The sequence below is a fragment of the Vulpes vulpes genome, chromosome 13 (genome assembly GCF_048418805.1).
Source record: "Vulpes vulpes isolate BD-2025 chromosome 13, VulVul3, whole genome shotgun sequence".
NCBI classification, from domain to species: domain Eukaryota; kingdom Metazoa; phylum Chordata; class Mammalia; order Carnivora; family Canidae; genus Vulpes; species Vulpes vulpes.
Genome location: NC_132792.1, coordinates 129,011,089 through 129,023,961, shown reverse-complemented (window position 1 = coordinate 129,023,961; position 12,873 = coordinate 129,011,089). Strand labels below are relative to the sequence as shown.

The following is a 12,873-nucleotide window of genomic DNA, read 5'->3' as shown; positions in this document are numbered from 1 at the left end:
AATAAATGGGAGAACATAATACAAAGACATCATCATATCAACTCTCTGGTCTGGGTGCCCTTTTATGGTACAAGGGGCATATGCTTTGGAGTCCAAAGACCTCAGTTCAAATCCTACCTCTACCATTTACAAGCTACTTAATCTTAGAGAAGTTAAATTCTTTGAGCCTGAACTTCCTCATTAGGGTTAAATGAGAAAGCTTGTAAAACACCTAGGACTGTGCTTAGAACCTAAGAGGAAATGTTAGGTATCTCCTTTATTCTTATTTTCTATTTTTATTTTATTTTATTTTTTATGAAATAATCCTCCAAATTTCTCTCACATAGCATATTAGTCAGGGTTCTTAATTGCAAGTATCAGAAATCATCTCTGGCCAAAATACACAAAGAGGGAATTTATGAAAGACACTGGGTGCCAGGAAGGCTGAAGAGCCAGGTGCAGAAAATGGGCTGGAACCCAGAGAGATCTGCACAAGCAAGACCACAGCCAAAATCCCACCTCAGAGCAATCTGGTGGCCTGACCTCTGCCATAGCTGCCCCTGAACACTGGGTACCCCTACCCCCTCAGGGGCAAAATCTGATTCTCTGCTGTCTCTGCTTCTTTTATCACTTGCTCCAGACTCAAAAAGCTCTGAGTGAGAGGTTCCTGGTCAGGCCTGTGGCCTGGGCCTGTATCCCAGCTGGGTTAGGGAGGTGGCTCTAGACTCTCTGGTTCCCACACTTGGAGTTTATAAAAAACAATGATATAGGCAGACTGAGTCTGAGGACCCAGAGGGGGTCCACGGACCAGCTATAAGCCAAGAGGGTCGTTGGCTTTGTGCAGGATAGGATAGAAATCAAATGTGAGCCGAGAGGAAGTAAGAACAGAGTTTATTAAAGACAGAGTAGATACAGAGCACCTGAGGGACTCAGAAAGAAAAAGGAGAATGAATCTTTTCTTTGCTTGCGGCCTGGGGATTTTATTGTGGTCTGGTGTACATGTCCTCTCATGCATCCAGGAACCAGTCAAAACAAGGGTGAGTGCTCAAGTGTCCTCCAGAAGCTACTGATGCCCTAGAGCCAGGGGTTTTGGCATCAAGCTGTCTGGAGTTAGTGATCTACATGATGACCTTGCCCAGTCACTCCTTAGATATAATCTGTTGTGCTGGAAGACTCCAAAGAAATCATGAATTCCTTGAGCTGTACAAGGAGGACCTACATTATCTGTACCATGAGGTATGTGTAAGGTGTGGGGCTGCAGGCGCTAGTGAGAACAGAAGCAGGGAAAGGAGCAAAAATGAGGTCTTTCATGAGTCCTTTTAGTTTTTCTGTCACAGTAAGAAGGCAATTCAAATGTCAAGTAGTCATAAAAGATCAGTGTCCAGAGTCTTTTCTCACCCTTTCTAATGTTCATATTGCATCTGTTTCATCTATAAATTCATTCTTAAGTGTGTAGAGTCTTTCTCTCCAGGAACTCTCCTCAAGCCTCGAACTACTCTGTTTCAGAGGCAATTTTACACCTTTCTGCCTTGTCTCCTTTCTTTTCTCTGTCCAGAATTCTCTGTCCTGCCCCCTTTCCATCACCAGTCCCTGAACAGCCCAAATCTTGCCCACTCTGCAAATGCTGGAGGAGATGCCACCGTTTCTTTCTTGTGGTGCTGTGCCCCACTCCTTCCATGCTCCTTCCAATGTGTTCCTTTTTTTTTTTTTTTTAAGGTTTTATTTATTCATGAGAGTTACAGAGAGAGGCAGAGGGAGAAGCAGGCTCCCTGCAGGGAGCCCTATGTGGGACTCCATCCCAAGACCCAGGGATCAGGACCTGAGCCCAAGGCAGATGCTCAACCACTGAGCCACCCAAGGTGCTCCTTTCCATCGTGTTCTGAGGGCACTCTTGCTATGTCTCCCTTACCATCTTTGCTCCATTTTACAACAAATATGTGTTATGCGTTTAATGGCCTCACCTTCCTTCCTCTCCGGATCCACGTTGAAGCTCTTGAACGGCTTGGAAGTCTGTTTTATTCATATTGCAGTGCTGGTCTTAGGACCTAGTAGATGCTTAATACATACTTGTCAAGCAAAACTCAAGTTTCTTCTCATGTGTCTCTCAACGCATACATTTAGACTCCTTTCCTACACACATGTGACAGATCCGTTTAAAAAAATAAAAAAGGAAACAATCCATGTGAGTGCACCCTGCAAAGTGTAAAGTGTTGAACAAATGCATTTGATCTTAGCCAAAGGCCGAGAAGTGATTAAGAGGTGGACCCATGTGAATGCCATGACTATTTCATTCTAGTTTCACCTATTTTCTGTTAAAGGGCTAGGTGCGGGCAGCCCCGGTGGCTCAGCGGTTTAGCGCTGCCTTTGGTCTGGGGCGTGATCCTGGAGACTCAGGATCGAGACCCACATCTGGCTCCCTGCATGGAGCCTGCTTCTCCCTCTGCCTGTGTCTTTGCCTCTCACACTCTCTCTGTCTCTCATGAATAAATAAATAAAATCTTTAAAAAAAAAAAAAAAGAGGAGCTAGGTGCCCTTCTTATGCTTCGGGGTGTTTTCACAGGAGAAGGCTGCAGCGCGGGTCTCTCTCCCACCCCTACCTTTCCCGATTTTGCAGAGCCTCTGGGGTCCCTTGCATTGCCAAGAAGGGAAGCCCACCGAGGGACGGGGGGCCGCAGAAGCGGAGCCCCTTCGCCCAAGAGGACTTGCTGGGCGAAGCCCCGTGACAGCTCAGGCCCAGTCCCCGCGCGTCGCCCCTCCTGCCTCCGTCCCTCTCCCGGCTCAGGTTGGCCAGAGCCACCTGCGTCCGCGGACTCCCCCTCCCGGAGCCTCCGCTCCGTCGGGTCTCGGGTTCCCTGGGAGACGCAGCGCCGACCGCCCCGCTCCCGCAGCCCGCCTCCCCCGCACCCTCTGCCCCGCGTGTACTTTGCTACTCGGCGCGACCTCGGGGCCGGCACGTGACCCAGAAACTTGGGAAGCCCCGCGGCGGCGGCGGCGGGCGGCGGGCGGCGGAGGCGGAGGCGGAGGCGGCCGAGCTCCCCCGCGCGGCGGGCTCTGCGGCCGGGAGGCGCTCGCCCCGCGCCGCGCTCGCTCGCTCGCTGCCTGGGCGTGCGGAGCGCCGTGCGGGAGCGGCCGGGAGCCGCGCCGAGCCAGCCCCGGAGGCCGCGGCAGCGCGCGCTCGGCAGGCGGCGCGGCGGGCCCGGCGGGCGGCGGCGCCCAGGGACGCCGGGGGCCCGCCCGCGCGCGCGGCCGCAGCCCCGCACCCCGCACCCCGCACCCCGCACCCCGCGGCCGCCGCCGCCGCCGCCGCCGCCGCCTGGCCACCCCGAGCCTGGCGCCGCCGCCCTTCCCCACTCGGCTCACTCCTTCCTCTGAATGGGAAGTTGGGGAACATGGACGGGGTCGTGCTGGCGTGGACCGCGCTCTTCTGGCTAACAGGTAGGAGTCCTTCTCTACCAGCGCCAAGAACTTTCTGCATATCCCCTTGGTGGGGGCTGTGCCCGCCCTGCCCGAGCCGCGTCCCCCGCGGCTGGGCTCGGAGCTGCTCCGCGGCTCGGCGGCAGGTGGGGGCAGGGGCCGGGCGCGCTAGGAGGATGGAGGAGGCGGGGGAGAAGCTCGGCTGCAAGTGAGACGGGCCGACGTGCAGGTGCCTGACTCCTTGGGGGATTGTTCCTGCGCTGGTGCATTTCCTCTTCCACACAACGGTTCTCGTCGATATTACCCTGAGTTGGTAATGCTGTGTGGTTCCTGGGAAGAGCCCGGTTAGGGGGGGAAAAAAAAAAAAAAAAAAAAAAAGAAAGAAAGAAAGGAAAAGAAAGCTCGGAGGAGACATTAATCGGGAGAACTGCTTTTCTGGAGGTGAGGGATGGAGGAGTGTCTCCCTGATCCCTTCGCTGGAGAAGCCGGGAGGCCCCGCGGCGTCCGCCCTGTGCCTCGCGGTGCGGTAGGGCGGGATGAGGAAGGAGATGGGGATGCAGGCTTGATTGGCTGTGGAGTTGAGGGCCTGGCTCGCTCGCGCGTGCTGCCATTTGGGGGAGTGGTCCCACAGCCGAGAAGAACCTTCCTCCCCAGATAAACAGTCTCCCCTCCCCCAGTGAGGATAAATTGCAGAGATATCCAGAAGGTAGAGCTTCTCCCCAGCATTCAAGTCCCCTCCGCTAGCTGGGTCCTTAGTGTGCTTTCTCCTCCCCTTTGGTGAACTTTCTCCCCACCCGCCAGCCTGAGGTCTGGAAAGGCTCTTGCTCCTGGCACGTTGTCTCACACGAGGGTCCTGGGAGGCTGAGGGACCCGTGGCCAGTCCTGAGAGATTCACAAAGTAACCCAGCTTGGGTGGGGGTGTGCATGGGTGAGGAAGGTTCGGGTAGTTTGGGAAGGGGCTGAGACAAAGATTCCAGGCAAGGTGGAATGGTTAAGAAAGGAACAAGGGGTCAGAAAGGTTGCGAGGATAGGATGAGGGCAGTGCAGGGCAGGAGAGAAATCAGAAAATAGCACCAAAAAAAAAAAAAAAAAAAAAAGTTCTGTTCCCTCTGGGGGCACCAATCAGAAAATTTGGAAAAATCCAGTCAGTAGGAAAAGGGGAACAAGTTTAAAATCTCTAAGGCAGTCATTGAAAGCAGATAAAATGTATTTAAGAAGAAAAGCAAAAACTCCATTTCCCATAGCTTCAAAGAAGATTATTGATTGCCTCACATTTTTTTTCCCCCTCTTATTCCAAATGAGGGCCCTCAACACTCAGTCTGCCCCATGCTGGCTTTAGGTATAGGGGATGGGGGTGGACAGGGCATGTCAGCAGAGTTAGCCTCTTCTCTTGGCTGCTCTGAGTTCATCCCTCCCACATTATTCAAATATGAATCATCTCTAATTTCAGGGTTTGGCTGATCCATGTCTCCCCACTCCCCTGGCCTCCTAGTGCCTTCTACTTCCACCCTCACTGATTCTGAATGTCCTTAATTTGCCTCTACTTCTGCGCTATCACACTAGAAGGCAACTAGGCCTGAAGCCCGAATCACCCCTCCCTGAGGCCAATGAGGCATCCTGGGGCAAGAATAATAAGTCAGAGATGCTCTTCTAGATACCCCAAGGTATGCCCAAGAAAAGCACAGGGAGTGGGGGCAGAAGGGGAACATAGAGCCCTTGTGGCTAGCAGCTTTTTATGAAATGGAATCATATCATTTGAAGGGGCCACAGGCCATCTAGTCCAGTCCCTTCGTTGATAAAAATAGAGGCCCAAAGAGGTGATTGGCACCCAGCAAATGTGTGATGGAGCCGGGACTAGAACCTAGTTCTCCAAACCCCAGGCCAATCCCATTTGCGTTCTCCTGAGCTACCTCAAAGGGCTTTTTTTTGTTGTAGGGAGTTCTGTTCTGTGTGTATTTTGAGGGGAGTTGCTGCTTTGTCCATGCCTCCTTTGCTCTGTACCTGGAGAGGCCACCCCCCTGCCTAGTGGCAGGCAACAGGTTAGTTATTAGGGCCTCCTCAGATGTCAGAGGCTGAGCTTCTATGCTCTGCACAGGAGGTTGGCTCTCTGAGATCCCACTGAGCACTGCAGGCATCCCCTGATCCCATCCTCTGCTTCCCCCCCCCCCCCCCCATCCCGGCAGGCTGCTGGACACGCTGCCTCAGCCTCAGCAAAGTAGAGGAGCTGACAATGGCGGCTGAGGGGTGTGTGTGGGGGGGGAGGAGCAGTCAAGGAGGAGATGGATTCAGACTCATGGCTCCCAGAAAAACCCTGAGAGGAAAGGTAAGAAATTTCAGTCCAGCCCGATCAATGAATTCTCTCCTGAGGGGGTGGTACAAAGAGAAGGAGAGAGGGAAGGACAGATCAAAAATGAGTCAGAGAGCCAGGGGAAAAACACATTCATTCTCCTTCTCCCTCCCTTTGTCCTCCCCCACTCTCTCCCCTCCCTCCTCCCCTCCCCTGTTTCTCTCTTCTAATGTCGGCTGAGCAATTTCTAATCAACACTTTAGGTTTTTTCCTCAGTCTCAGGCAGCTCCTTCCTTGTCTTTCATCGCTAAAATTCTGCTGTATATTTAGTCTCATGATTTCTCATTGTCACTGTGATGCTGCTTCCTGTAATAAATTGTTGCTGTTGTTGTTTTGAACAAACATAGTGTTTCTCAGCTGCTATTTTAGCAACAGGTGCCATCCAGCAGTAGGACCTGAAGGAGGCTTCACCAGGTCTTTGTTCCTGAAGGCGGATGGCATTCCCTCTGTTCCTGGCAGCAGAGGCTGCCAGAGGCTCTCTCCCAGGGAGGGAGCTGGCGACGTGCTTTCCCTGAGACTTTTGGGTCTCTGTGGTGAAGATTGCTATGCTCTGTTAGCATTTCTTTTGGTCGCCTTTTGGTTGTATTCACTCACTTACCCATCCATTCTACAGGCACACACTAAATCCCTCTGCTTTCTAAGTATTGTGATGGGTGCTGAGGATAAAGAGAGAGAAAGACACAGCCGTTCCCCTCAGAGTTGTCAGTTTAGTCGTGACTTTTCTGGTGATTGTGGTTTGGAAGCAGAAGGTCCTCTGATGAGAGCTGTGAGAACCACACAGAGGCTAGGAGAGCACCCAAGCACCCTGAGGTGGAGGCGGAGCAGTCTTAAAGGAGCTCCTAGGAGACATGTGTTCATGCCTCTTCAGCTGCTGAGTTACTAACCACATCCAGCGTGGTACTGGGGTTATGGAGATGAATGAGACACAGCCCTGCCTTCCAGCACTCGCAGTCTGGTGGCAGGACACCATTATGGAGTAGCCTATCCCCAGGCAGTAGCAGAGATCTGCACCGAGTGCTTTGGGGTGCTCCATGGGGGCTGGGTCCCAGCCCAGCCTGTAGGGAGAAGTTGGTATCTAGGGGAGGTTGTTGCCTGGGCTGGCTTGCATTCTGGTAGATGCCTGGTGACTGTGTGTGGAGAGTTAAAGCACTGTTAGCCCTGGAGAAGGAAGAGTGGCTTTCAGAGGTTGCTGACACCTCACCTTCCACTGTCTCCTTCTCTGTCCTGCTTACCTTTCAATTTCTCTCCCTCTACTGTTCTTCTTTCCCCTGCAGAAGAGACCTTGCCCTTACCAGAGCATCTTCTTTCAACACTTTGTCACAGCTCTCCCAACTCCCCTCCGGCCCCCAGCCAGGTGCTTTTTTCTGGACTAGAAGAGGGGACTTGTGTCAGAGGCTCACATGATTCTGCTGGTTGGCTAGTTTCTACAGACTTGGAATTAGTAGTAGCAGCAATGTTAGTGCAAGTAGTTAGTACTCAGTACAGTGTTTGCAGTTTCAGTGCCAGGACTTGGTTGGTGGAAGGAATCCTGACCTGGGAGTTAAGGATTGGGTTCTAGTCCTACCTGCTCCATAGATTGACTATGTAACCATGAGATCTGGGTCTCATAATCTGCTGAGACCCAAATCTCATGATCTGGGTCTCATAGTCATCAATGAGATGACTTCTAAGGTCACTTTCAGCTCAAAGATTCTATGGTTTAAATCTTTTTTCCATTTAATTTTAATGAGTTAGAAGTCACAACTAAAGCATGACAGGTCCAGTCTTCCTTTTATAATTCACCTAGTGAAAAGCCCCAGTTTCTTCAGCCTTTCCCTGATCAATAATGATTGGAATGAAAAACACTAGCTGGGGAGGGAAAGCTCTTGTTAGGATTGTCAGAGGGATAGATGGAATGGCACTTGGTGCTTGGTAGATAGGAGAGGGTCCTCTCATATTGGGGACTGGTAAAGCAAGGCAAGCACTTTGGACTAGGTGGGATGAATCCTACTCTAGCCAACACAGTCCCTTCTGGTGTGAACTTTTTGTTCCAGGACCTACTTACCTCTTCACTCTTTCTGACATTTTAGCACTTATGTCTCCTTTTCTGCCATCAAGAATATAAAGAAAGGTGTGATGTGGTTGTTCTTGCTTATTTACATGCTATGATGCTTTTCTTTGTGTTAAAGGGCTTTCCTATACATTACGCCTTTTGATCATTTAAAGCAAGAATGGTTGATATTACCTACCCTTGTATAAGAAGACAAAAGCTTAGAGAGAATAAATAACTTGTCCACGTCCATGGTATCTTATTGTTTAAAAGAATAAGAAATAGTGTCACTGACTTAATATGACTTGGTTGGGTCAAGTGCCTGAGTCCAAGGGAAACTTCTTTTCTGCCTGAATCCAAGGGTCAAAGTAGAACTCTCGATTTAAGTGAACATACATAGTGTCTTTTATGGGACACTGGGTAGTGAGGCTCAGAAGTCATAAAGCTCAGGGAAATATTGCAGGGAAAAGTGAGAAAGAATAACATTTTGTTTTTCCAATACCTCTAAGATCTAATGGGAAGGAGTAAATGAGAAGTGCTCCAGTGAGCACAGGAGAGGGTATCAGAGCCCATTTGGGACTAGGGGTTGGCGCTATGCACTCAGGAGCCACACAGGATGTAGCTGTGGCATATGTATGCTTAAAATTTTGGTTTTCAAGATAGTCTTTGGCTCTCTGAAAAAGAAAGAAGGCATCTTGGATGACTAGTGTTCTTTACGGGCCAAGAACAAATAAGAACTCCGAAGAGCATGCTGCTTCCCCTGTTTCCCTGCAGCACCTGCGGTCCTGCATTAGGAGTAGAACCCTTGCATTTGGTCCCGGATCCTGCATCATCACTCCTCCTGTGCCCTCTGCTCATCAGGAGGCAGACTCAGAGGCAGTGCAGGAAGAGGGATTAGATTCAAACTGACCTGGATTTGAAAACTAGCTTAATATTTTACTGTATCTTCTTTGGTTTTAAAGTGGGAAATGAATTTACCTTATAGGTTGTTGTGATAATTAAAATGGAATTATATAAAACTCGTAGCACAATATTTGGTACACAGTAGGCCCTCAATACTAATTATGAACCCCAAATAGGTATGTTAGCCAGCATTTTGATGCCGCAATGAGCAACCTCCAAATCTCAATAGCTCACTTGAGCAAACATTTAGTTCTTGCTCATATTACATGGGAGCCAAAGTCAGCTGCGAGTTAGCTGTGACTTGGCTAGAATTGGTATACTTGGCTCAGTTCCAAATGTTTTCTTATTCTGAGACCCAGGATGAGGGATCAGTCACTGTTTGGGCATACTTTTGTTATGGCAGAGGGCTCAAGAAGGTAGGGAGAGCGCTTAGAGTGCCAGAGCCAAAGCATGTACACACCTTTTAAACTTTTGCTTGGACGTGTCTTATGGCATGCATGTCGTGCAGAAAAGCCCAGGGTTTTTGGAGTGGTGAGTGTCCTCTGTCTACAGGGAACAATGCAAGAGTCCAGAGGGAAAACTAATTGGGAACAAATAATAAGCTCTATTAACTGGGTTAAATCATTCAACAAATATGTTGAGTACCTACTATGTAGCAGAGTCTTTAAAAGGCTACAGGGGAGTTTGTTGTTAATGGCAGAGACAGATAGCTAGGTAGGAAGTTCTCAGGCAATGCAATGTCATCCTCTGGGGTGCTGGAACTACAGTAAGAGCAAAAAGAAACTTCTAGAGGAAGTGACAGCTGAGCAAGTTTGGAGAGATAAGTAGGAATTACTAGGAGAAAAGTGGGATGGGAGAAGGAGAATTTATAGAGGGAATAGCATGTGCAAAAGCCAAGAATCAGGGAGGATGTGATTTGTGAAAATTACAAATGTTTTAGTATGATTGGGGAATTTACTGCGGCAGGAGTAATGAAAGAGAGTGGCCCTCTCTGAAAGGGGCCAGTTGTGCTCCCAAAGTGGCGAGGAGTCTTTAAAAGGGTCAGAACAAAGGAATGCCCCGAGCAGATGTGCATTTTAGAAATGTCATTGGGACCACAATGTGGAGAATAGGTTAGATGTGGGCAAACTTGCAGCAGAAACCACCCAGGAGACCCTTGTGGAAAGAGAGACAAAGCATGCTGAGAGCCTGAAGTCACAGGGTGCAGTGGGGATGGGAGAGGTGGACAGAGTGACTGGAGGTGGAGGAGTGGCATGGTTGGATGTGCAGGTTGAAGGAGTGGGTATGTCAAAGATACTTTCAGTTTTGTGGCTTGGGATTGCTGGGGATACCATTTGTGAGTATGAACTATATAAGTTGCTATAACAGACTAAAATGCAGTAATGCACAGAAAATAATTTTCTCTCTCCTATAACAATCTGGACCTAGTGGGGGGTGAGTCTCCCATTCCCAGCGTGTGGCTGCCAAGACCGCTCCAGTGACAAACATTCTCAGCAGTTGGACCAAGGAAGGCAGAGGGCCAGGGCATGCAGCTTGTGCTGCAGCTTTAGAAAGGGGACCTAGAAGTTGCACATATCACTTATCACATACTTTCATCCTGAGCATATGGTCACAATTAGCTACAAAGAAGTTAGGAAATGTTGTATGTGGTTGGTTTGGGGGGCTAGATTAAGACCCAAGCAGTTCCTTTACTAATGGAAGAGGATAGTAGGTGTCTCCCTCTATAGAGTGACATGTCAGAGGTGCTTGTGTAACATCCATGTGGAGAAGGAAGTTCGTATGTGGGTCTGGAGCTCAGGGGAAAGATCTAAACTGGAAACAGGCAACAGCTTGGTAAAGGTTGATCAGGAGTTTTCTCTGTCCAAAGAACCCGTCCATCCCAGAAAGCTGACCCACCCAGTTAACCAGGACAGCTTCCACAGCACCTCTGCCCTGCAGGGTAGGGACTAACCCCTTTTAGTACAGCTTTGGTCCCATTGGAGCAGCAGGGGGGCCAGTGAGGCATTAGTCACAAGCTCATTCCAGGTCTCTGGGAGACAAGGCAAATCAGACAGAAAAGAATATGCTTTTGGCTTTTATCTGCTCAATGGTGGCCGAGAATGGGAAAGCATGGCTCAGTTGGACACACAGGACTTATGCTTAATGAATGGCAAGCTCTGTGTGCACAAGTACCAGAGCTATGGGTAGCAGATAATAACTAGGCCATAAGCAAAGCCTCCTTGGGCAAGGGCAGCACTGACATTTTCCATAGTCCCATGGAAGTGGGGGAACTATTGCTGCCTTTGGGGACTGTCAGGGAGAAAGCACACAGGATGCTGTCATGTTTTCGTTTTTGTATTTGTTTTTGTTTTAAATCTCCAAATGGTACATCTGGTCACCCTAACCCTAACATGGATTGAGCAATCAGGTGTCGTGATAGCAAACAAGAGAAGCTGATCCTGGCCAATTTGGGCAGGAAAGGAATTTGCTGGAAAGCAGTTGATTAACTTACAGAACCAACAGGAAAGCTGGATAATTAGGCTTAGATATTAGGCAAATACCAAGGGAATGTCTACTATTCTTTGTAAAATCTTTTTATTTTTTAATCCAGGTATATCAGGAAGATGAATCGTTCCTATTTCTTTAGGGAGGAAAAAAAAAGACCCAAGCTGCATTCTCTTTACCTTTAAACCTTGAGCCTACAGGGCAACATTTCTCCAAATACTTTTCTCCTAGCCTGACAATGCTACTGAGGGGTGGACAGGCTTTATTTTCTCATCTGGATTGTGAACTAAACCTAAAGGACCTGGGTAGATACTTCATATTCATCTCTTACCCTTAGAAAATATGTCCATCAGTTGTCTCTAAGCAGTGTCTTAAGAAATTGGGACAACATGTTAAAAGCGTGAAGGCAAGAGATAAATTTCTTAAAGAAGATCAACTTGAAGGCAGGAAAAGGAAGAGTTGTATTGTCACACTGAATGAAGAGAAACCTTAGGAGTCTGAAGGCCAGGATATGCTGGGGAACATGTGAGTCTGAGGTCAAAATCCCACTTCTGGGACTTCAAGACTTAAAGATGGATGAGCTCTTTATTCTAAAGATACCTATTTTTACAATGATGATTTTCCATAACCTTCAGCAGCAATCTTTGCTTCTGTAAAATGGGGCTGTGCTTAAGATCTGCCTCTCAAAGATGTAGCAGGCAGGAATTGCTTACCAAGTAACTAGTGGGGAAAAGGAACTGGCTTTGGGAAAAAATGAAATTGCTAAAATAAGAACAGCTTTGCTTTAGATACTGCTTTTGTTATTCTTGCAAGAACACGGGTTCGTTGTGTATAGAATCCTTTTCTTTACATGAGAATTGGGGCAGGACCTTATTTTGCCACATGAAGGGAGGCATTGTCTGCACTTGGAGCTGATCTTCCCTGGCCTAGTGGCTGGCTGAGTTGGGGGCTGCTCTCTGAGCTGTCACTCATCACTCTACTTCTAGGCAGCTTTTCTAGTTATTTGCTGGAATCCATCCTCTGCACTAGGGGTAATCTGCTAAGAAAGGTCCTTCTGACTCACTCCTTCATTTATTCTTTCATTCTTTGATTCATTCCACATTGTATGACCTTCAGCCATATTCTATGACTTTGTTATATACCAGGGATACACAGTCAACCAAATCCTGGTCCCTGCCCTCAGGGACCTTAGAGTTAGAAATTAAGTTTACATTGGATTTCTCAAGATCTGGGACTGGTCTTTCAAATTGATTTTCCCAGAACTTAACATAATGTTTTAAAATATGTTTTTGATTGAATTTGAATTAGATAGTCAAGGGCAGCTTCTCTGTGCATCAAGAGCACAATAGAAGTTACAGGAATGGTCTGGTGGTCTAAGACTGAGGATTCCCTCCTTTGCAGATGTAGAAGAGCACACAATCTGCAGTCTTCACTTATGATCTTTTGTATGCAGTTTAGTGCTGCTCTCATTCAGGAATCCTAATTTTTATAGGCACCTTCTATACAGGATGATCCCTTCCCTTGCTTTACTTCTTTTTCTGTCTTTTGCTCTCTTCCCTATTTGTCTCCAGTGCCCTGGAATACTTGGCTTTCTTTGGAGGATGAGACTCAGATTCTTTCCTCACCTCTGTGAATCTCTTTATGGGAACACTGACACAGAAGTCCCTTACGGTGTCACTGGTGCCTGGACTCAAAGTCCCAGCCTTTGCATGACCCA

General features: G+C 48.5%; 1 protein-coding gene across 3 annotated transcripts in view; it reads left to right on the top strand.

Moving 5' to 3' along the window:
- The first annotated feature begins 2,733 nt into the window (after positions 1 to 2,733).
- Positions 2,734 to 12,873, top strand: part of ILDR2 (immunoglobulin like domain containing receptor 2) — a 61,588-nt gene continuing 51,448 nt past the window's right edge. For all 3 annotated transcript variants that reach the window (XM_072732914.1, XM_072732915.1, XM_072732913.1), the window contains exon 1: positions 2,734 to 3,414. In XM_072732914.1, coding sequence (XP_072589015.1) covers positions 3,369 to 3,414 — 46 coding nt within the window. In that variant the 5' untranslated portion in view covers positions 2,734 to 3,368. The remainder of the gene's footprint in view (positions 3,415 to 12,873) is intronic.